The sequence below is a fragment of the Natrix helvetica genome, assembly GCF_964273705.1.
Source record: "Natrix helvetica genome assembly, chromosome: 13".
Taxonomy (NCBI): Eukaryota; Metazoa; Chordata; class Lepidosauria; order Squamata; family Natricidae; genus Natrix; species Natrix helvetica.
In genome coordinates, this window is record NC_138557.1 from 10223068 (window position 1) to 10246285 (window position 23218).

Consider the following 23218-nt stretch of genomic DNA (forward strand, 5'->3'; position numbering starts at 1 on the left):
GTTCTATTCAACTCTAGTTCCATTATTCTATTCTATTCTCATTCCATTATCCCTATTCTATTCTATTTCATTCCATTATTCTATTCTATTCTCATTCCATTATTCCTATTCTATTCCATCATTCTATTCTATTCTCATTCCATTATCCTATTCCTCATTCCATTATTCTATTCTATTCTCATTCCATTATTCTATTCTATTCCATTCTATTCTCATTCCATTATTCTATTCTATTCTACTCCATTCCAGTCCAGTCCATTCTATTCTCATTCCATCATCCTATGCTATGCTATGCTATGCTATCCTATTCCCATTCCATTCCATTCGAAATCTCTGGGGCGGGTCCGAATGCGGGGATTGCTAAATCTCCGCTGAGTCTGAACATGCCATCACTACACTGTCAATGCCAGAATTGCCCGATCTTGGGGGCGAACGTCCGAATGCAAGAATCCGTCCCCGTCCCGCCCCCACATTTCATTGTCAAGACACCGAAGAACAAACACCCACCCCCCAACCAAACAGCCAAGGCATCAGTTTCAACCGCGACGCCTTGTGGGTAACGTAGTTTCCACACCTCCTACCCAATCGCAACAGAGGACTCTCCCTCCCCCCTCCTCCGTCTCCACGCGGTGCCTTCTGGGGATTGTAGTCCATCCATCATCCCTGGGCGGCTAAACAAAATGCATTTTTAAAAAAAAAGAAATTTTAAAAAAATGGCAAAGCAGCCAAGTGTTAGAGACCCTTAGAAAAAAAGTTGGAAAAGTTTGAGTTTCCCACGGAGCGCATTGGCAACGCCTGGACTACAACCCCCAGGATGCAAAGGGGCAGAGAAGAAGGGGGGGCGCTGGCTCCCCCAGGGACTTTTCGATGTCTCGGAGATCCAACGCTTTGCATTTACACCGGAGAGGTAAAGAAGAAGGATGCCCCCCAAAAAAGAAAAGGGGGGGGGAAATCGGGGCTTTGGATGGTGGGAGGGCTGCATCGTACATCCCAGGCGCGGAAAGCAGCGAGGGATCGGGCGGGGCTGTGGCTCTCTTTCCATCCCCGGGATCCGATCCGGATTTCAGATCGAGAGACCAAGCAGCGGTCGAGCCGCGGAGCAGCACCCTTCGTCTTAAGGAGGGCGAGGGGGGGGGGGTATGGATAGTAGTAGTGCCCCATCATCCAATCAGAGCTGAAGAAGCTTTAACAGCTCTTTAACAGATGAAGAGAGTTGGGAGGGACCTTAGAGGTCATCTAGTCCAATCCCCGCAGGAGACCCTGCACCATTTCTGACAGAGGGCAGTCCAGTCTCTTCTTGAAAGCCTCCAGGGATGAAGCTCCCACAACTTCTGAAGGCAACTTCTGTTCCTTTGGTGGATTGTTCTCACTGTCAGAAAATTCTTCCTTATTTCCAGGTTGAATCTCTCCTTGGACAGTTTCCATCCATTGTTCCTTGTTTGCCCTTTGGGTGCTTTGGACAATAGCTTGACCCCCCTCCTCTCTGTGGCAGCCCCTCAAATATTGAAAGATTGCTATCCTGTCTCCCCTGGTCCTTCTTTTCACTAGAGTAGCCATGCCCAGTTCCTGCAGCCGTTCATCACATGTTTTAGTCTCTAGGCCTTTGATCATCTTAGATAGATACTTAGATAATTAACAGTGTCGGAAGGGACCTTGCAGGTCATCTAGTCCAACCCCCAGCCCAAGCAGGGGACCCTACACCATTTCTGACAGATGACAATCCAGTCTCTTCTTGAAATTCTCCAGTGATGAAGCTCCCACAACTTCTGAAGGCAACTTCTGTTCCATGGATTGATTGCTCTCACTATCAGAAAATTCCTCCTTATTTCCAGGTTGAATCTCTCTTTGTTCAGTTTCCATCCATTATTCCTTCTCTGGCCTTCGGGTGCTTTGGAGAATAGCTTGACCCCTTCTTCTCTGTGGCAGCCCCTCAAATATTGGAAGACTGCTCTCCTGTCTCCCCTGGTCCTTCTCTTCATGACTAGCCGTGCCCAGTTCATCATATCTTTTAGCCTCCAGTCCCCTCATCATCCTGGTTGCTCTTCTCTGCACTCTTTCTAGAGTCTCAACATCTTTTTTATAGTGTGGTGACCAAAACTGGATGCAGTACTCTAGGTGTGGTCTTACTAAGGCTTTATAGAGTGGTATTAGTACCTCCCTTGATCTTGATTGTATCCCTCTCTTAATGGAATTTAGGATTTCTTTGCTTCATGGATAAGAAGCTAAACGTCTTCAAAGAAAAACCAGAAAGTCTTTTTTCTTGAGAGGAAAAAAAAAAAGCATCTTTGGGGCAACCGTGACCTGGATGACTGAGAATCTCCATAGACAAATACCGGTAGTAATAGTGTTGGAAGGCACCTTGGAGGTCATCTAGTCCAACCCCCTGCTTCTTGCAGGAGACCTGTGCTAGTTCTGATAGATGGCTGTCTGGCCTCTATTTAAAAAGCCTCCAGATGGGGTGTATGGGGAGGGGTAGCACCTCTGGTGTTAGGGGCATGTTGTGTCCTTTTAGGGCAGCTCGTCCACCTCTGGTCCCCGCCTGTCACTCCGCCCTCACCTGTGGCTCCTAGTAGTTGTAGCATCCGCAGCGGCCACACTCTGGGCAACATCTTCGACAGGCTGGCCAAAGCAGGTTGGGAGTAGCCATTGGGGCATTGACCTTCGGTGAGACTTGTCTGATCCATCAATGATGGATGCCATCTGAGGACAGAAGGACAACTATAGCAGAAGAGAAGTGAGCACTCCGCAAAGCCAGAGCTGCAACAACGGTGCCCACACATGTCTGCCCGACAGGTGGCACACCATTCCGTGCCCATATAGTCCTTACCAGCCACCCGCGGACACATCGTGGCCATCCCCACAACCTGTTAAGAAGTCAAGGTCCTCTTCGATGGGCAAACATCAAAAGCCTCCAGAGTTGGGGCATCCCAGCTGTATTGGGGTGTTGAGGTGTCCTCTGTGTGTATTTGTGTGTGTGTGTGTGTGTGTGTGTGTGTGTTGGGAGAGAAAGAGGAGGGGGTGCTCAATGCACAGAAGGGACACCACCCCCATCCTGAGCATCTTGTAACCGAGGGGACCCCAACTTAGAAAATAACACACACACACACATCCTCGCAAACTCTCCCTTGTGGAGAAGTTGGCCTTTTCCCAACCCAAATGAGCCGTTTCCAAGCGTAGGTTTGTGCAGGAAGGTTTCGCTTGAGGAAACCGGTTCCAATCCTCATTCCTTGGCTCGGTTTAGTTTCCTGAATTGCTTCGGTGGCAAGAAAAGAGGAAGAAAGAGAGCGCTCCGTTTCCCCAAAGAGCCACCGCGCTCCTCTCTTGCAAAGCGCCATCTCTTTCCCTCCTTGGGGTGTGAATTCCCGACCCAAAGGATAGGGTGCATCCGTTAATCCGAAGCAGGTGAGCGAAGGGATCGGTTGCCTGTCCTAAAGTTTGGGGTCCACTCCCATAGTTAGCTAGCAAGAGCTGATAAGGGACCAGATGGAGGGAATTCTGGAAGAAAACTCATTGGTTGGTTTGCAATTGTTTTTTTTTTCTTCCTGCAGTTCTTATTATCCGTTGAAGTCTGCGTCGGTCTTGTTGGGTTGCAGAGCCAACTACGGTACAGCATCAATGCGGTATGTGTGTTTTCTTCCAGACGTTTCATTACCAAACTAGGTAACATCATCAGGGCTAAAAAGAAGTGGAATGGAAATGCTTCTTGCAGACATTTCATTACCAAACTCGGTAACATCGTCAGGGCTAAAAAGAAGTGGAATGGAAATGTTTCTTGCAGACGTTTCATTGCCAAACTAGGTAACATCATCAGGGCTAAAAAGAAGTGGAGTGGAAATGCTTCTTGCAGACGTTTCATTACCAAACTCGGTAACATCATCAGGGCTAAAAAGAAGTGGAATGGAAATGTTTCTTGCAGACGTTTCATTACCAAACTAGGTAACATCATCAGGGCTAAAAAGAAGTGGAATGCAAATGTTTCTTGCAGACGTTTCATTACCAAACTAGGTAACATCATCAGGGCTAAAAAGAAGTGGAATGGAAATGTTTCTTGCAGACGTTTCATTACCAAACTAGGTAACATCATCAGGGCTAAAAAGAAGTGGAATGGAGGGAGGAAAGAAGGATTAAGGGGCCCTTGGTGCTCTCTGAGCTGGGTGGTTTTCTTGCAGACGTTTCATTACCAAACTCGGTAACATCATCAGGGCTAAAAAGAAGTGGAATGAAGAGGGGGAGAAGAAGGATTGGTGCTCTCTGACCTTGGTTGTTTTCTTGAAAATGTTTCATTACCCAACTAGGTAACAGCATCTTTTCCTCTGCCATACAATTCTTCTACCATTCTACCATACCAGTCTTCTACCATTACTTAATCCTACAAGGAATTCTGTGGCATTGTAGGTGGTGTCCATTTGAGGTGATCCTCAAGCAGCAGAGATTGAGTCTTCTTTTTAAGAGAGAGAGATCTTTCCTTTCATCTCTCATCGTGACTGTAGGGTCAAAATGGAGACCGGGCGTCTTTGTTGCTTTCTGAGCTGGGTTGTTGTTGTTTTTTGCAGACGTTTTGCGACCAAACTAGGTAACATCATCAGTCGAATGGGGTTTCCTAATTCAGCAACTTTAAGATGCGTGGACTTCCGTTCCGAGAATTCTCCAGCGAGAAGCTCTTGAAGTCCACGCGTCTTATGAGAAACACCGGACTAGAAGATTTCCAAGTCTTCATCCTTGGTCTTCTGCTTCTTTTAACATCCTTCCCTTTTTTTTTTTTAACCTCTTTTCAGAAGATTTGGTCTTCCATGCCAGTCCACCTTCTAACGTTCTACCTCTCTCAAGATACCCGGCTGTTTTGCTGAGAATCACCCAAAGGAAGGATTTGATTCAGTAGAATCTTGCAACCAATGGAGACCAGGATCCAAATCCTGCTTTTTCTACCCTTATCCATGTTGTTCTGGATCCCGGAGAGTTTCACGCTGCTAGAAACAGACGGAGGCTGGTGAGTAGCCCATCCAGCAAGGAAAAAAACCAGAAAGAGTAACCTTTTAGAGGAGATGAGTAATGTAAAAATTAATGGATTGAACAAACGAATGAATGACGTGTATCGATTTTTCTGAAGCAGTGGTTTTCAACGTGGCAACTTTAAGAGAGGTGGACAGATTAATTACAGATTAACAGAGTTGGAAGGGGATTTATAGGTCATCTAGTTCAACCCCCCACTCAAGCAGGAGACCCTACACCATTTCTGACAAATCTCTTCTTGAAAGTCTCAAGTGATGAAGCTCCCATAACTTCTGGAGGCAATTTCTGTTCCATGGGTTGATTGTTCTCACTGTCAGAAAATTCCTCCTTATTTCCAGGTTGAATCTCTCCTTGTTTAGTTTCCATCCATTATTCCTTTGCATGCTTTGGAAAATAGCTTGACCCCCTCCTCTTTGTGGCAGCCTCTCAAATATTGGAAGGCTGCTCTCCTGTCTCCCCTGGTCCTTCTCTTCTCTTAGACTAGCCATGCCCAGTTCCTGCAACCGTTCATCGTATGTTTTAGCCTCCAGTCCCCTCATCATCCTGGTTGCTCTTCTCTGCCCCCTTTCTAGAGCTGCGACCTTTTAGAGACCGAGTGTCTTGTATCTCTCTAATGAAACATCAGCTTTTCTGTGTTTTTGTCCCTGCAGGCGGACCAGCAGGCACGCCGCGTTGTCAGAAGACGGGAGTTGCACGGTGGAGAGAAGGGACGCCTCCCTCACCTATGCACAGTTTATTCAACAGTTAAGTGATGGGAGCGGTGCGGCGAGCTAGAGGTGGAGCTCTGGCTTCAGTGTGAGGCTGTGAGTTCGATCCTAGGGAGAGGCTGATCTTTCTCTCTCTGGACACAATGAGAATATATCTGCCGAAACAAAACTCTGCATTGGCGACAGGGAAGGGCATCCGGCCAGTAAACACTTGGCTCTATTCAGTTGCCCAGACTCCACCCCGATGCAAGGGATGATGGGGTCATTAAAAGACAAAAAAAAATCAACAGTTAAGTGGTGGCAAACGATCCAGCGGGCACACGATTTCCACCACAAGGAGGCAGCAGGAGTAGATTCCATATTTTTTTTGGCAAGAAGGAATTAAAAAATAAAACAAAAGCTGAGACAGCTCCCTCTTTGGCTAGAGTCCCATGCACCATCTCCTACCAGCTATTTAACTCTTGAGTTATTTAAACTATTTCTGGGCTCCTTATAAAAGCCCTCCATCACGTGTTTAGGGTTAAAATGCGAGTCAGGCATAAAGAGTCATTTGAAGTTTTCCCCTGCCTTTTCCATCAGGCCTTCAGGGTAGACCAGGAGCCTCAAAGGCAAGCGCTGTTGAGCAGTACGGTTAAATGACTTCCAATGCAAATACACGCTTATTTGGAGCATATTGCAGAAAAGTCGGTGCCACCAATAGCAGCTCTGCTTCTTATTAGCCACAGGACGCCACTTCATATCAAAGAGCACAACAGATCCTGGGAGGGGCGGGGGGGAATCACCAATTTTTCCTGGGGCTTTGCTTTCCTCCCCTCCCCAAAAGCTTTCACAATTCACACACTTTGCCCATATTGTTTTATACTGTAATGCATAATGCTATTACAATGATTGTCTCTTTTTCCTTGTCTCTCTCCTCCTTCTTTCCTCCCCTTCCTCCTCTCCCTTCTCCTCCAACTTCTCTTCCTCCTCCTCCTCCCTTTCTCCTCCTTGTCCTCCTCCTCCTCTAACTCCTCCTCCCTTCCTCCTTCCCCTTCTCCTCCTCCTCTCCTCTCCTCCTCCTCCAACTCCTCTGCCCCTCCTTCTCCTACTCCTACTCCTCCCCCTTATCCCTCCCTTCTTCCTCCCTCTCCTCCTCCTTCTCCTCCCCCTTCTCCTCCTCCTCCAACTCCTCCTCCTCCTCTTCCACCTCCCTTCCTCCTTCCCCATCTCCTCCTCCTCCAATTCCTGCATCTCTTCCTCTCCCTCATCCCTCCCTCTCCTCCTCCTCTCCATCTCATTCTCCTCCTCTTCCTCCTCCCCCTCTCTTCCTCCTTCTCCTCCAACTCCTCTTCCTCCTCCTCCTCTGCCCCTCCTTCTCCTACTCCAACTCCTCCCCCCTTCCTCCTCCTTATCCCTCCCTTCTTCCTCCCTCTCCTCCTCCTCTCCTCTTTATTCTCCTCCTCCTCCCCTTCCCTTCCTCCTCCTCTTCTTCCACCTCCCTTCCTCCTTCCCCATCTCCTCCTTCTCCAATTCCTGCATCTCTTCCTTTCCCTCATCCCTCCCTTCCTCCTCCCTCTCCTCCTCCTCTCCACCTCATTCTCCTCCTCCCCCTCCCTTCCTCCTTCTCCTCCTCCTTCTCCTCCTCCAACTCCTCCTCCTCCTTTTCCATCTCCCTTCCTTCTCTCCCTTCTCCTCCTTCTCCAACTCCTCCTTCTCCTCCTCCAACTCCTCCTCCTCCTTTCCCATCTCCCTTCCTTCTCTCCCTTCTCCTCCTTCTCCAACTCCTCCATCTCTTCCTCCCCCTCCCTCCCTCCCTCCTCCTCCTCCTCCTAGGTATGCCTTCTCTCGGCCGGTAATACTTCAGGGATTAACTGACAATACCGTGAGTGCCCCTGCATTGTAAATTCAGATGAAATATCACAGAATCGAAGGGCTGAAAGGGACCTTGGAGGTCTTCTAGTCCAACCCCCTGCTTGAGCAGGAGACCCTATACCACTCCAGACAAGTGGCTATCCAACCTCTTCTTAAAAGCCTCCAGCAATGGAGGACCCACCTTTTGCAAGCTGTTTGACTGATTAATCGTTTACTTTTTCTCACTGTCAGGAAATTCCTCCTTAGTTCCAGGTGAAAACCAAGAGCTACCCTAATCTCTGATGCCACTATATTTTTGAGACCTCTTCGTATTGGGCATGAATTAATAAAGCCAAGGGATCAGTCTGGGGCTGGGAAGCCACTTCGGGAAGCCTGAATGTGGTCCCCGATATTTCTCAGTGTGATTTAAAGGCAGAAATTTATTGCACAGGTAGAAATAACAGTGCTTATATTTACACACCAGGCAATCTTGTGGTTTTTCTTAAGAGTGACTTTCTAAATCCACCTAATTGTCTGATTAGCCACACATAGCCAGACACCCGTGCGCTCCAAACGATAAATACAGATAATCCACAACGTGCAACCACAATTGGGACCAGAAGCCAAGCAGTTGTTAGGTGAATCATTACCCAGCATTCTGAGTTTACCTGAGTGCAATTTACAATTTTTGCAATTTTTTGGGGTGGAAGCCAGTGTTTCCTTTCCTGCAATTTTTTTAAAAAAAATGTTCATTGCAAGAAAGGGGCTTGCTTAACGCCCGCCACGTTCACGTAACAATGGCCACAAAAAAATGCAAAATGGAGTCCATCATGGGATGAGCCACTTAATGCCTAATTCCAGGGTTAATTAAGATCAAAAGGTCTATAGAGATTCTCAGTCCTCCAGGTCATGGTTGTCCCAAAGATGCTTTTTTTTTTTTCAAGCGGCAACTGGACTTTCTTTGTTTTTCTTTGAAAACATTTCACTTCTCATCCAGGAAGCTTCATTAACTCTGATTTCCCCACCATGCAGTCAAGACTTAACTTAACTTAACTTTATTCAATTTCTAGACCGCCCCTCTCTCAGACATTAAAACATATTGTTTTAATATGACTGTACACCGCCCCGAGTCTCAGAAGAGACTCGGGGCGGTGTACAGTCATATTAAAACAATAGAACAATAAATATACATAGTATAAATATAGAATAAATATAGGGCTGGAGGAGGTAACAATAGTCCACTGTACAAATTTAGTTTAAGTTAGATTAAAATTTAAAAAATTTAAAATACATTAACCCTTAAAAACTATCCCAGATAAAAGAGCTGAAGAAGCTTCTTGGATGAGAAGCAAAACATTTTTGTTAGGTATAATAACCAGAAAACTATAAGAAAGGGAATGCATATTTAATATTACATGTGCTGACAGCTGCAAGAATTGTATTTGCACAATATCGGAAGGATGAGGATACCCCCAAAGATGAGAATATAATCAAAAAGATACTAGATGGTGCCGAGATGGATAGATTAACATTAAAAATAAAGGATAAGGAAGAAACAATATTTTCAACGTGGGATTTGTTTTATCAGTTGATTAGATAACAGAAGAAGAAATTAGAAGTTAGAAGTTTATTATCATGTATAAGTAAATCCATGCAGAGATGGATAGATTGACATTAAAAATAAAGGATAAGGAAGAAACAATATTTTCAACGTGGGATTTGTTTTATCAGTTGATTAGATAAGAAAGGAAGAAATTAGAAGTTAAAAGTTTATTATCATGTATAAGTAAATCCATGCAGAGATGGATAGATTGACATTAAAAATAAAGGATAAGGAAGAAACAATATTTTCAACGTGGGATTTGTTTTATCAGTTGATTAGATAAGAAAGGAAGAAATTAGAAGTTAAAAGTTTATTATCATGTATAAGTAAATCCATGCAGAGATGGATAGATTGACATTAAAAATAAAGGATAAGGAAGAAACAATATTTTCAACGTGGGATTTGTTTTATCAGTTGATTAGATAAGAAAGGAAGAAATTAGAAGTTAAAAGTTTATTATCATGTATAAGTAAATCCATGCAGAGATGGATAGATTGACATTAAAAATAAAGGATAAGGAAGAAACAATATTTTCAACGTGGGATTTGTTTTATCAGTTGATTAGATAAGAAAGGAAGAAATTAGAAGTTAAAAGTTTATTATCATGTATAAGTAAATCCATGAAGAGATGGATAGATTGACATTAAAAATAAAAGATAAGGAAGAAACAATATTTTTTCAACACGGGATTTACTTTATCAGTTGATTAGATAATAGAGGTAAAAATTAGAAGATAAAGGTTTATTATCATGTACAAGTAAATGATGAAAGATATGTTATTATATATAAGGAAACAATATACTATTATTCCTCGTATCATTATTATTATTACCTTGTATATGCAAATTGACTCAGACAGTAACACTGTTCATAAAGCACTTACATTGATTAAAGGAAAAAAATGTATAAAATGTACATATAAAGTATAATATAAAGGAGAGAGTGTGTGTGTGTGTACCCTGTTTCCCTGAAAATAAGACTTCCCTGGATGGGAGGGAACACACTGCTTCCCTTCAGTTCACTCCAGGAGACCATTGGAGGTGTCTCTCCACCCTGATTCCCTTCTGTGCCCACAGGAATTCCAGGCTCAGTGCACCAAAGACCAGCTGTTGGCCACGTTTGGAGAACATCTGGTTCGTCTCAGTACCGCCAACACCTACTCTTACCACAAAGGTGAGGATTGGGGGAAAAAACCCCACTTCTTCCCCAATTGTGAGTTAGGCTTCCTGAGAAAGCATAAATCACAATCTTAGTCCCCCAAACCCTCTTTTATTTAGACGGCTGTGAATTATGGTCATTCACAGCCTGTAATGATTCACAAACAGCCTGTGAAGAGTCTGACAGATGTCTGCTCGAGTTGCCGCAGTCTTTCAGGGTCATGTTGATAAGCGCCCACCTTTACCTCCCTTGAAAGGCTGCCAGAGACCTAATTGCCAATTAGTTTTGCAAGGCCAACAGGAGCACAGAGTCAAACGGAGCTTCAGAGTTTGAACCGACCAGAATGAACAAAACAATTGTTTCCTGCAGAGGCTCACGTCCGTTTCCTTTTCCTTTATGTCTTATGGGAGGGGCCAATCATCTCCAAACCTTACTCCCAAGATACAGAAGGATCTTGACAAACTTGAACATTGGGCACTATCTAATAAAATGAAATTCAATGGTGAAAAGAGTAAGGTTCTACATTTAGGCAACAAAAACGAAATGCACAGGTACAGTATAGGTGGTACCGTGCTCAATAGTAGTAACTGTGAAAGGTATCTTGGAGTCCTAGTGGATAGCCATTTAAATATGAGCCAGCCGTGTGCAGCAGCTGCCAAAAAAGCCAACACAGTTCTAGGCTGCATCAACAGAGGGATAGAATCAAGATCACATGAAGTGTTAATACCACTTTATAATGCCTTGGTAAGGCCACACTTGGAATACTGCATTCAGTTTTGGTCGCCACGATGTAGAAAAGATGTGGAGACTCTAGAAAGAGTGCAGAGAAGAGCAAGAAAGAGGATTAGGGGACTGGAGACTAAAACATACGAAGAACGGTTGCAGGAACTGGGTATGTTTAGCTTAAGAGAAAGAAGGACTAGGGGAGACATGATAGCAGTCTTCCAATATCTCAGGGGTTGCCACAAAGAAGAGGGAGTCAAACTATTCTCCAAGGCACCTGAGGGTAGAACAAGAAGTAATGGGTGGAAACTAATCAAGGAGAGAAGCAACTTAGAACTGAGGAGAAACTTCCTGACAGTTAGAACAATGAATCAGTGGAACAGAAATTGCCTCCAGAAGTTGTGAAACAGTATAGGGTTTCCTGCCTAGGCAGGGGGTTGGACTAGAAGACCTCCAAGGTCCCTTCCAACTCTACTATTGTATTGTAAGTTGTCCCTTTTTTCTTCATTATTCTTGCCTTTTGGCAGCTCTGCGCATGCGTGCACTGGGAACAGGCTCCCACTATTCCTCTGCCTCGCTGATGTCAGACTCCGGAGGCTCTGGAGGCAGCACATAACTACCAGATGGCCCTTGGCCCTCTCTCTGCCTCCGACGCAGAGCCCTCGTCCGAGCCTTCCCCAGACTCCAGGACTGGCCCGTGTTCCTCCCCAACCTCCTCACTGTCCGACTCCGCAGGGCACCGGCAGACCACAACATTATTCTGCTGAGTGTGGTACAAAAAGCCGGGCTAAAAGATTGCACAGCATTGATTTTCTTACCGGCTGTTCCTTTGATGCAGTTGATCTACCCTTCCAAGATTATGTGGCTCATTTGCTGGAACCCCAGGATCTGGCTTCCTTAGGAAGTGGTGAGTAGGACATAACTACACCTTGGCATTATCAGATTCCACAGAGCAGAATCAGTTGGGGTCAACTCTTCCAGGTAGAGTACAGATAGTCCTCGACTTACGACAGTTCATTTAGTGACCGTTCAAAGTTACGACGGCACTGGGGGAAAAAGTGACTTACAAGCATTTTTACACTTGCGACCATTGAAGCCTCCCCGTGATCAGGTGGTTAAAATTCAGAGGCTTTGACCACTGACTCATATTTATGACGGTCACAGCCTCCTGGCATCACGTGATCCCCTTTTGCGACCTTCTGACCAGCAAAGTCAACGGGGAAGCCAAATTCACTTTAACGACAACCATGATACCAAGTTAAGAACTGCCGTGATTCCCTCAACAACAACGGCAAGAGAAGTCGTAAAATGGGGGTAAAATTCACTGAGCAAAGGTCTCACTTAGCAACAGAACTTTCGGGCTCAATTGTGGTTGTAAGTTGAGGACTACCTGTAGTCTAGACCTGAATACCCGAAGTTATGAATATGAAAACTACTTTTTAATGATAGGATTGCAGTAACACATTTTGCAGTTCTGAATGCCCTTTTCCCCTTTCCTTTAATTTCAGAAGAACGAGAGTCTATTTTGAATAGTGGTTAAGGTGCTGGCCTGGAAACTAGGAGACCATGAGTTCTAGTCCTGCCTTAGGCATGAAAGCCTGCTGGGTGACTTTCTCTCTTAGTCCAACCCACCTCACAGGGATGTTGTTGGGGAAAATTTCTAACTTACTTCCCCTGTGTCTGGTTTGCCAACTGCACAGTGGCAGATAGGAGAGCACTCCAGAGGGTCAGCGTCATTGCCCAGAGGATCATGGGTTGCCCCCTCCCCTCCTTGGAAGAGCTTGGTAGCTCCCGCTGCCTTAAGAAAGTTCAAAACGTCCTTAAACATCCACCTCATCCTGGGCTCCCTTTTTTTTTGAACTATTACCATCTGGCAGACGGTACAGGATAATAAAAACAAGGGCAAATAGGCTAAAAAACAGCTTCTATCCCAGGGCGGTAACTATATCGAATTCTACAGTATAGTGCAATATCAGGTTTTCAATTCCAATTATTAGCATGTGAAGGATGTGTGTTTGTGTTTTTATTTTTAATAGTTATAATGTACACTGAAGATGGCATTTAATTTCATTGTACGAGGTGCAATGGCAATAAAGTAAACCAAACTAAACTAATAGACAGAGGCTTGAATCTTTCTATATATGTCTGTCTGTCTGTCTGTCTGTCTGTCTGTCTGTCTGTTCCAGCATCACTCTGGAATGCCTCGAGTAATTTCAACCAAACGGGGTACACAGATGACTTACTCTCTGGAGAAAAATATTGTGGGGGTAAAACACCCCTAACATCCCTCGGTGTCTGTGTTCTGTTAAGATACAGCTTGTTGTGCCTTAAAATGGCTTCTACTGTACAGCATAGTGGAGTTGCCATGGTACTTCACAGTACTCCACAAGGGGGCTCCCTCTGGTAAGGGGGAAACTCCAACATTAGAAATTACGTTTGGTCCGGACATTTCCCCCCTATAAATAAATACCTGGGCAACGCCGGGTTATCGGTTAGTTACTTATAAAGTAATAAAGATGGGATAGAAATCTAAAAAATAAACTATGTCTGAGACACTTTCTCAAAGTACATTTCTGCTCTGGATTCAGATTTCCCTCATCTTTGTTTTGATTGCGGATATTTTCACTGCTCTTTATGGATAAACTATCTCCCTTTGCATATGATCTCCTCTCCCAGATTGTTTTTCCCTTGAAGATACTTGAGACAAGAAGGTTGCAGTTGCAAAGGGACCAATTTAGTCCCTGGTTTCGACCTCCAGCACTCAAGAAAAGCGGAGGATCTGTTGGGGGGAAAACTACTAAGTTCTCTTTCTGTCCTTCTTTCCTGCAGAAACCCTCTACTTCTTTGGAGACAATAATTTCACTGAGTGGGGGTCCCTCTTCAAGAAATACAACCCTCCACCTTTCAGGATTCCAGGCACCACAGGAGCATACAGTTTTGGAATTGGGGGTCAGTAGCTGGTATCTTCAGGAGATGTTTTAACACCTTCCCTGGGCAACAGCGTTGGCTTCTTAGCTTCATCTTCTTAGGTTATATACCACTTCAAAGTGCTTCACAGCCCACTCTGTGTGGTTTATAGACTCAGCCTCTTGCCCCCAACAATCTCTGGAAACAAATACTGTGGGGGTAAGACACCACTAACACCCCTTGGGGTATGTGTTCTGTTAAGATACAGCCTGTTGTGCCTTCAAATGGCTTCTATTGTACTGCGTAAAATGGCTTCTACTGTATAGCGCAGTGGAGATGCCATGGTAACAGCTTCACAGTACTCCACAAGGGGGCTCCCTCTGGTAAGGGGGAAAATCCAACATTAGAAATTACGTTTGGTCTGGACATTTGACCCCTATGAATAAATACCTGGGCAATGCCGGGTTATCGGCTAGTTACTTATAAAGTAATAAAGATGGGATAGAAATCTAAAAAATAAAGTGCTTTACAGCCCTCTCTAAGTGGTTTATAGACTCAGCTTCTTGCCCCCCAACAATTTAGGTCCTCATTTTACCAACTTCAGAAGGATAGAAGGCTGAGTCAACCTTGAGCCGGTCAGGTTCGAACTTCCGGCAGTCGGCAGAGTTAGCCTGCAATTCTGCATTCTATCCACTGCGCCACCACAGCTCTCCAAGCCAGAGAAGGCCTGTGACTGTAAATCCTCCCTCGAAAGACACTGCTGGATGTGAATGAACAGAATTCACAGTCAATGAATAAAAGGGGTTTTTGTCGGGACAAGGAGTTTGCTTCATGCTCTTGGGAAGCCTCGGTCAGAACAATTCCAAAGGTCAAAGTCATATGCCAATGACCTTTGGGATGAGCCCAGGAACCGCCAAGATCATTCATACAGAATGTCCATCGTGTCATCCGAGAGCCTTGCTTTCTCAAGCATCCTTCTGTCCCAGTTGAGAATTCTGGACGCAGGTCATTGGTAAAAGGAGCAACACAATTCCCTGCCTGGATTTAATTTCTCCTCCTTTTTCTCTCTTTTCCAACCGCTTTCAGGGTCTGGTTCTGGAGTGCCATTTCATTGGCATGGGCCTGGCTTTTCAGAGGTCATCTTTGGGAGGAAGGTGAGTGCCCCAACAAGGCGTTGCCCAAAAAACTGTGTTCCCCCCTGTTAGGGGAGATGAGAATGGCTTTGGGAGACAGGAGGAAGATGCTGCAGCCTAGACAGCGACGGTGGATCATAGAAATCCCAGGCCACAGAAGACATGGGAGGAGTGGAGGCGTGTAAGGATGTATAATTATATAAATATAATGATGAGAATAGCTGGGAATTGTAGCCAGGTCTATATCTCGGCCAAAATTAGGCAGGGGGGAGAGGGTTTAAAAGCATATATGTATCCTTTTTTGTTCTCTCTTTTTAAAAAAGGAAGAGGAAGATGTTAAAAGTTAAATATGTATATTGAAAAGGAATTATAAATACCATCAACATAAAATGGAGCTTGCTCAGAAGCTGAAATACACCGAGTAAATGAGATGAAGAGTGGGAAGTAGAGGAGAGAGGCAAGGGAAGAAGAGAGGGACAGGACAGAGGGCAAGGGGGGGGGGGAAGGAGGAGAGAAAGAAGGAAAGAGGAGAAGGAGAGAGGAAGGGGAAGTAGAGAAGGGTGACAGAGGGAAGAAAGGAGGTAGGGAGGGGGAGGAGAGAGGGAGAAGAAAGTGATGGATAAGGTACAAATATGGTGTATGGAGAGCAGAAGAGCCACTAATTGTTTTGGGGAGCTGATGGTAAGGTGAATTGATGTAAACATTTAATAATACAATACGATGTTGGCTATGTAATAGTATACATGTGGTTATATGTTACGAAAATGAAAAAATAAAAAAAAACTTTATATATATATGCTGATCTTGTTGTATTCGGGTCTTTTCCCGTGTAAGATTGAGATTGTCTTGGCAACGTTTCAGTGAGGTCTCACTCGCCATCTTCAGGCTGGTGTTTTTAGCTTAAAGTGTGATCGGAGCTGCCATTTTTCTATAAATCTTGGTGGGGGGATATGGAGTGCTGGCTTTGTTTCAGTAAGTGGAATGATTGGTTGTGTGGTTGTATCATGATTGGTAGATTGGTGCTGATTGGTGCTGGCTGTGTATACATTGTTGTTTCGTGTTGTAACAGGCTGAGTGGTGGGTGGGGCTCGTTTGTTGACTAGGGCTGGAAAAACTTCCTCCCTTTTCCAGCACCTTAAAGCTACAAGACATGAAATGAATTTTGAAGGAACCAAATTAATCTCCAAAACTGAACACTTCAACAAGAGAATAATTATGGAAGCCATCGAAATAGAGAAACACCCCCGCAACATGAATAAACATGACGATGCCTCCCGCCTGCCAGACATCTGGAAACCAGCCCTGGTCAACAAACGAGTTCCATCCACCATCCAGGCCATTACAACACGAAACAACCACGGACACACAGCCAGCACCAATTAGCACCAATCTACCAATCATGATACAGCCACACAGCCAATCAATCCACTTACTGAAACAAAGCCAGCACTCCAAACCCCCACCACCAAGATTTATAGAAAGACGGCAGCTCCGGCCACGCTTTAAGCTAAAAACACCAGCCTGAGGATGGCGAGTGAGACCTCGCCGAAACGTTGCCAAGACAATCTCAATCTTACACGAGAAAAGACCTGAATACAATAAGACCAGCATACCTACACCCGTGAGAATCTACGAATATGTGTGTGTGTGTGTGTGTGTGTGTGTGTGTGTGTGCGTGTGTGTGTGTGCCTGGATGGCTCCTAGGGTGAGCCGATAGACAGAAAAGGGAAGCAGTATGCTCCCTCCCATATTTGGGAATACCATATGGGAGGGAGCATACTGCTTCCCTTTTCTGTCTATCGGCTCATCCTAGGAGCCATCCATATATATATACCAAGCTAAGCTAAACTAAGCTAAGCTAAACTAAACTAAACTAAGCTAAGCTAAGCTAAGCTAAGCTAAGTTAAGCTAAACTAAGCTAAGCTAAGCTAAGCTAAACTAAACTAAACTAAAAAACTAAAGTAAACTAAAGTAAACTAAAGTAAACTAAACTAAACTAAACTAAACTAAACAAAGGAGAAGTACTGAAATATCATGCAGTGGTATAAAGCTTGTTTCTTACAACTTGAGATCTCTCTCTTCCCAGCATTGGTTCCTGTATCCTCCAGAGAAAACACCAGCGTTCCACCCCAATAGGACAACTTTGTCCTGGTTCCTGGATACGTACCCTTCTTTGGCTCCCTGGGACAAGCCGGTGGAGTGCACCATCCATCCAGGAGAGGCAGGTGTTCTGAACTAGGCTTCCCCCAAAAGCACGAGGCAGAGTCCTGGTCCCGACAAAACCCCTTTTATTAGACGAATGTGAATTCCTCCCATTTGCATTCAGCAAGGCCTGGCAAACAGTCTTTCAAAGGAATATTTATGACCACAGACCTTATCTATCTTGGAAAGCTGCCATGTTAATATTTTCCCAAATGAGGTGCTGTGCAAGGAAAGGCTGGGCACAGAGTCTCTGGGATTCACGGACAGATCTTCACACTCCTGAAACGAATCTAATGAACGAAGGAACGAATTGTTTCCTGCAAAAGCCCCCTCCCCTTTCGCTCCTTTTTTATTTCCTCTGGGAGGGGCCATTCATTGTCCACCTGTGGCTTCACTCCCAAGTCGGCCCTGATTTCTGAGCTGTTCTTTATTTCTAGCAGCTCTGCGCATGCGCAAACTGGGAACAGGCTCCAGCTGTTCCTCTGCCTCACTGCTGTCTAGCTCTGAAGGCAACTGAGAACTGCCTTGGGCTCATCTCTGCCTCCGACGCAGAGCCCTCGTTCGAACCTTCCTCAGCCCCCAGGACTGGCCCATGCTCCTCCCCAACCTCCTCTGGTCCTCTGCTGCTAGCTCCGCTGGCCGGTGGCGGGCCACAACAGGAGGTTGCTGTAGGGCTGTGTGTATACGCACACTTCCCTTTGCCCCATGTACAGATGGGACTTCCAGGAAGAATGCACGAACCATGCCAAGGTCTCTTGGTCCAGCGGTGGTTTAGGAAACACGGCACAGTTGCCTGCATTCACAACCCAACTGCTTTAGGCACAAACAAAGGTTCCCAACCTCAGCATGCCGCTCCAATTCTGTGCATCGAAGAGGATTCTTCCATTGTGCAGGAAAAGCTTTCCCTTTTTTGTACAGTGAAAATTGCGATTCAGCAAGTCTTTGGGGCTTTTGTAAAGTAGTCCTCGAATTACGTCTGGTTGCTTAGGGACCCTTTGAAGTTAGGGATGGACTCTGAAAGTGGAACTTACAAAAAGGATTCAAAGTGACCACATTCTGGGCACCTGGAAACCAGCTCGCATTTCTGGCCATTCACCAAACGCTCATGTGACTGCAGTTTAGGACATTTTGGTTAAAAACCAGCATTTATTTCCGGTTTCCAGCCAAAATTCCCCTGTAGCAAACAAGGGGTTTATTTTACAATCGCCGCAGGAAAAGTTTCTTATGTCAGGTCATGTGTCCTTACGATTGTCACAACTTACATCCAAAATTGTATGGAAAAGAAGGAAGGAAGGGGGAAGGGAGGAAGGAAAGGGGAAGGAAGGGGCAGGGAGGGAAGGAAGGAAGGGGGAGGTAAAGAAGGAGGGAGAAGGAAGGGGAGGAAGGGAGGAAAAGAAGGGAGGAAGGAGGAAGGGAGGAAGGAAGGAGAGGGGGAGAGAAGGAAAGAAGGCAGGGAGGGAAGGAGGGAGGAAGGAGAAGGAAGGAAGGGGGAAGGAAAGAAGGGGAGGGAAAGAAGGAGGGAGGGAGGAGGGAGAAGGAAGGGAGGGGAAAAAGGAAGGGAGGGAGGAAGTCAAGGGGGAGGGAGGGAAGGAGGAAAGGAAGGAAAGGGGGAGGGAGGAAAAGAAGGAGGAAGGGGGAAGGAAAGAAGGAAAGGGGAAGGAAGGGGGAGAGAGGGAAAGAAGGCAAGAGGGAGGAGGGAGAGGGAAGGAAGCGGGATGGAAGGCAGGAAGGAATTAATTGTTCCAGCCACATGATAACCATCCTGTGATGAGAGAAATCAGGGTAGATGATGAGAAAGGGATTATTTCTACAGGGAGGGAAAGAGGAAGGAAGGAAGGAAGGAAGGAAGGAAGGAAGGAAGGAAGGAAGGAAGGAAGGAGGGAAAGATCTTCTACAAAGCCATTGCCTCTGAAGTCATTCTCTCTTCCCTTCCAGATTCTGTATTTTCCCGACCGCTGGTGGCACGCGACCCTCAACCTGGACACCAGTGTCTTCATCTCCACATTCCTGGGTTAGCAGCTCCAAGGGAGCCCCTCCTATGCGAAGGAACTCTTCCCACCATTCCTCGTGCAAAGAAATTGGATTCCTTGGCCATTTCAAACCTCTGTGCTGGTCTATCGATTGAAGATTCTCCCAATCTCTCCCGTCGGATGAACAGCAGAATCGTTCATTTCGGCACAAGGCTTTGGGGGGCTGGAGACTATAACTCCCATCACCCGGAAATATCTCTGTTGGCTTTCTCCAGCAAGGGAGTTGATGAAATTCAACAGCCAGACGACCTCATGAAGGTGGTGGCCATCAGCAATGGTTGACCCTAGTTGACACCACCTCTGTGGCCATTTAGACCAGCCGGGGTGATGTGGTCCCAACTGACCATACCTAGACCATCTTTCTCAGGGACCTCCTCCCAAACCTTTTCAGCCAGCATCTTAGGACCAACTCCTCCTCCTCCTCCTCCTCCCCCAATTTTTTAAAAGAAATGTTGCAGGGCACAAGATTTGATGCTTTCTAAGATGTGTTTTGCTACCCAGCGTCCTTCGACCTGCCCACGCATTTGCCACCCGGTGGAAAAAGGTGAAGTGGGGGGTCTTCCTTCCCTCAATTACAGCTAGTCCTCGACTTTGAATGACCACAATCAAGCCCAAAATTCACATGAGGCATTCGTGAAGTTCGGCCCATTTTTAAGACCTAGGATGCCCACGGCTGCGAAGGGAATCCCTTTAGTTGTGAAGTGAGTCACGCGGTTGTGAAGTGAATTTGGTTTTTTCCCATCGGCTTTCCCTGTCAGAAAGTCGCAAAAGGGGATCGTGTGACCCCCCAGCCCCCACTCGCCGGGACTCTGCAACCGTTATAAATATGAATCAGTTGTCAAATGGCTGGATTTTGACCACACAACCCCAGGGATCCTGCAATGATTGTAAATGTGAAAAATGGCCATAACTCGCTTTTTCCAGTGTCGTTCTAACTTTGGTCACTAAACAAATGGTTGTTAAGTCAAGGACTATCTGTATGATGTTTGAACTCTGTCTCTCTCTCTCCCACTGTCTGTCTCTGTCTGTCTGTTTCTCACTCTCTGTCTCTCGTCTCTGTCTCTCGCTGTGTCTCTCGCTGCTGTTTCTGTCTCTCTCGCTGTCTTGTCTTCTCTGTCTCTCTTGCTCCCTGTGTTTCTGTCTCTCTCACTGTCTTTTGTCTCTGTCTCTCTCCCACTCTCTGTCTCTGTCTGTATGTCTGTTTCTCTCTCTGTCTCTCGTTGTCTGTCTCTCTCGCTGCCTGTCTCTGTCTCTATGTCTCCCTTGCTGTCTCTCTTTCTCTTGCTGTCTCTCTTATCTCGCTGTCTCTCTCTCTCTGCCTGTCTCTCTCTGTCTCTGTCTTTCTCTGTCTCTGACTCTCTCTGTCTCTCTCTCACTGTCTGTCTCTGTATCTCTCTCGCTGTCTCTCTTGCTCGCTGTCTCTATCTGTCTCTCTCGCTGCCTGTCTCTCTGTATCTCTCTCTGGCTGTCTCTCTCTGGCTGTCTCTGTTTCTCTCTGGCTGTCTCTCTCTCTCTGGCTGTCTCTCTGTATCTCTCTCGCTGTCTCTCTTTCTCTCTCGCTATCTCTCTCTGTGTGCGTACGCAGAGGTGTTTCCTGATAAAGGCTGCAAAGGTGTAGCCGTTACTGCTTCTCTCATGTCTCACCCAGCTCTTGCAACTCCCCAGAGGATATTTACACCACCAGGTGACTAAAAATAATTCCCGGCTGCTCAAAATTACAGCCTTGTAAGGCAGGCAGGAAATCTCGTGACTTGTATGCGGGTTTGGTCAGCAATCTACCTGAGGACGAAAAAGACCTTGGTTTCACCTGGAAGCAACCTGTTTGTTCACCCTCCTCCCCCCGTTTTTCTGGCAGGTCTACCTTCCTCTCTTTTTCTCTTTCAAAACGGTTTCACTGCCAACTGGATGTACAGAAACGCAACTAGCAGATTTTAATCTTGTTTCTATTGGATTTATATCCCTGGCTGATGTGCAATACCGGAGCAGATCTTAGCATAAATGTTTTATTTTTTAAAAAAATGTAACGTGTATTTCAGTCAAGAGTTAATTTCGTTCTCGCTTTTCCTCTGGAGATTTTGTTGATTTATTTATATCTCACCTGTATTTCTTTTTGTAAATAACTCAAGGTGGCAAGCATACCTAAAATACCTTCTTCCTCCTATTTTCTCCACAAACAAAAACCGTGGGAGAAAGTTGGGCTGAGAGTGACTGACTGGCCCAAGATCCTCCAACTGGCTTTCATGCCTAAAACTCACTGTCTCCTGGTGATTGGCGCCAAGTCACCCAGTTACTTTGTATGTCTAAGGCAGGACTAGAACTCACCATCTCCTGGTGATTGGTACTAAGTCACCCAGATACTTTGCGTGTCTAAGGCAGGACTAGAACTCACCATCTCCTGGTGATTGGTACTAAGTCACCCAGATACTTTGTGTGTCTAAGGCAGGACTAGAATTCACCAACTCCTGGTGATTGGTACTAAGTCACCCAGTTACTTTGTGTGTCTAAGGCAGGACTAGAACTCACCATCTCCTGGTGATTGGTACTAAGTCACCCAGATACTTTGTGTGTCTAAGGCAGGACTAGAACTCACCATCTCCTGGTGATTGGTACTAAGTCACCCAGTTACTTTGTGTGTCTAAGGCAGGACTAGAACTCACCATCCTATTTAGGCAACGTTTTTGGGGTCGGGCACATGCACAGAAAGCACATGGGCGAGCAAATTAGGTAAGCAGAAGGTAACGAAATGTGCAACCCACCGCTGGTACACCCCCACTGGCATAAATGGGTGAGCGCCTGCGCTCCATTTGCATGCATGGTGGATGTACATGCCTGTCGCTTGTGCAAATGGAGCCTGTTTTGGGCACTTCCTGGGACCAAAAATGGGACACCGGGGAAGGCGTACCCCTCCCGCAGCCCATTTTGGGCCTAGCAGCCTCCGTGAAGCTTCGTGGGACCACAAATGGGACGTGGGATGTGGCATGCTGCAATCTCCCCCTGTGCTCCTCCCACACCGTGTGTGCATGCATGTCTAACGCATGGACCCTGGCCCCCACGCATGCACGGCAGCCACCTGAAAATCAGCTGGCCGGCGAGAGGCACGCCAGAGCTGGCTGGGGGCAACGGCGGAGAGGGGTACGCGTGCCACCTGTGACACGCATGTCATAGGTTCGCCATCACGGTTATAGGGCCTTCTGGGTCTTCAGCAGGGGGCGGGGAGGGGGGTGGATTAGAAGACCTCCAAGGTCCCTTCCAGCTCTGTTATTCTGTTTTCTATATTATAATAATACAATAGTAGAGTTTGAAGGGACCTTGGAGGTCTTCTAGTCCAACCCCCTGCCTAGGCAGGAAACCCTATACCGTTTCTGTTATTCTGTTTTCTATATTATATTCTCTTTAGCTAGGCTGAAATTCCTTAACTGGTGAGGAAATGGCGTTTTGGACATGCTCAGAGATAGATTAACCAGCTAAAGGAAGACAAGATCTGCAAAGAAGACTGGAGGATGTCCAGATGCCAGTAGAAACTTGTCATCGTTTTCAAACAGGCATCCGGGCATCTTCCCTCCTTGCTCACTTAGCTTGCAATTTGAATATTGGATTAAAAATATTTTAGCCTCGTCGTTTCCTCGCTAGGCAGTAATTTTCAGATTCTTTCTCTCTCTCTCTCTCTCCTTCATCTGCTCCAAGAATCTTAATTGGAGAGCTGAACAATGCTGCCCCAAAATGAAAGAGCAGGATATGAAGGGTGCTGGAGGGAAAAGGCCCACCTCTGCAAAAAGTTAATTTGCTTTTAATGCCTGCGTGGCCCCAGTGCGGAGGGAAAAAATGGAACAGAGTGTCCCAGATAAGGTACTGCTGTCACGTTGCAGGCGAGCCTTTCGCCCTTCAACGTTCTGCCGGATGTGTTAAATGGAAGCG

General features: G+C 45.9%; 1 protein-coding gene across 3 annotated transcripts; it reads left to right on the top strand.

The window, feature by feature from the left end:
* Nucleotides 1–832: 832 nt before the first annotated feature.
* JMJD8 (jumonji domain containing 8) lies at nucleotides 833–21374 on the top strand. 3 transcript variants are annotated; one of them, XM_081966042.1, is made up of 11 exons: nucleotides 833–907; nucleotides 3549–3620; nucleotides 4776–4987; nucleotides 5661–5753; nucleotides 7530–7578; nucleotides 10227–10323; nucleotides 11870–11938; nucleotides 13861–13980; nucleotides 15025–15092; nucleotides 17158–17292; nucleotides 19209–21374. In XM_081966042.1, exons 3-11 carry the CDS (start codon nucleotides 4893–4895, stop codon nucleotides 19287–19289), a joined length of 807 nt encoding a protein of 268 aa, XP_081822168.1. In that variant the 5' UTR covers nucleotides 833–907; nucleotides 3549–3620; nucleotides 4776–4892; the 3' UTR covers nucleotides 19290–21374. The 3 variants fall into 3 exon arrangements, with proteins under 3 accessions (XP_081822168.1, XP_081822170.1, XP_081822169.1); XM_081966044.1 differs by lacking the exon at nucleotides 17158–17292; XM_081966043.1 differs by lacking the exon at nucleotides 13861–13980.
* Nucleotides 21375–23218: the final 1844 nt, after the last annotated feature.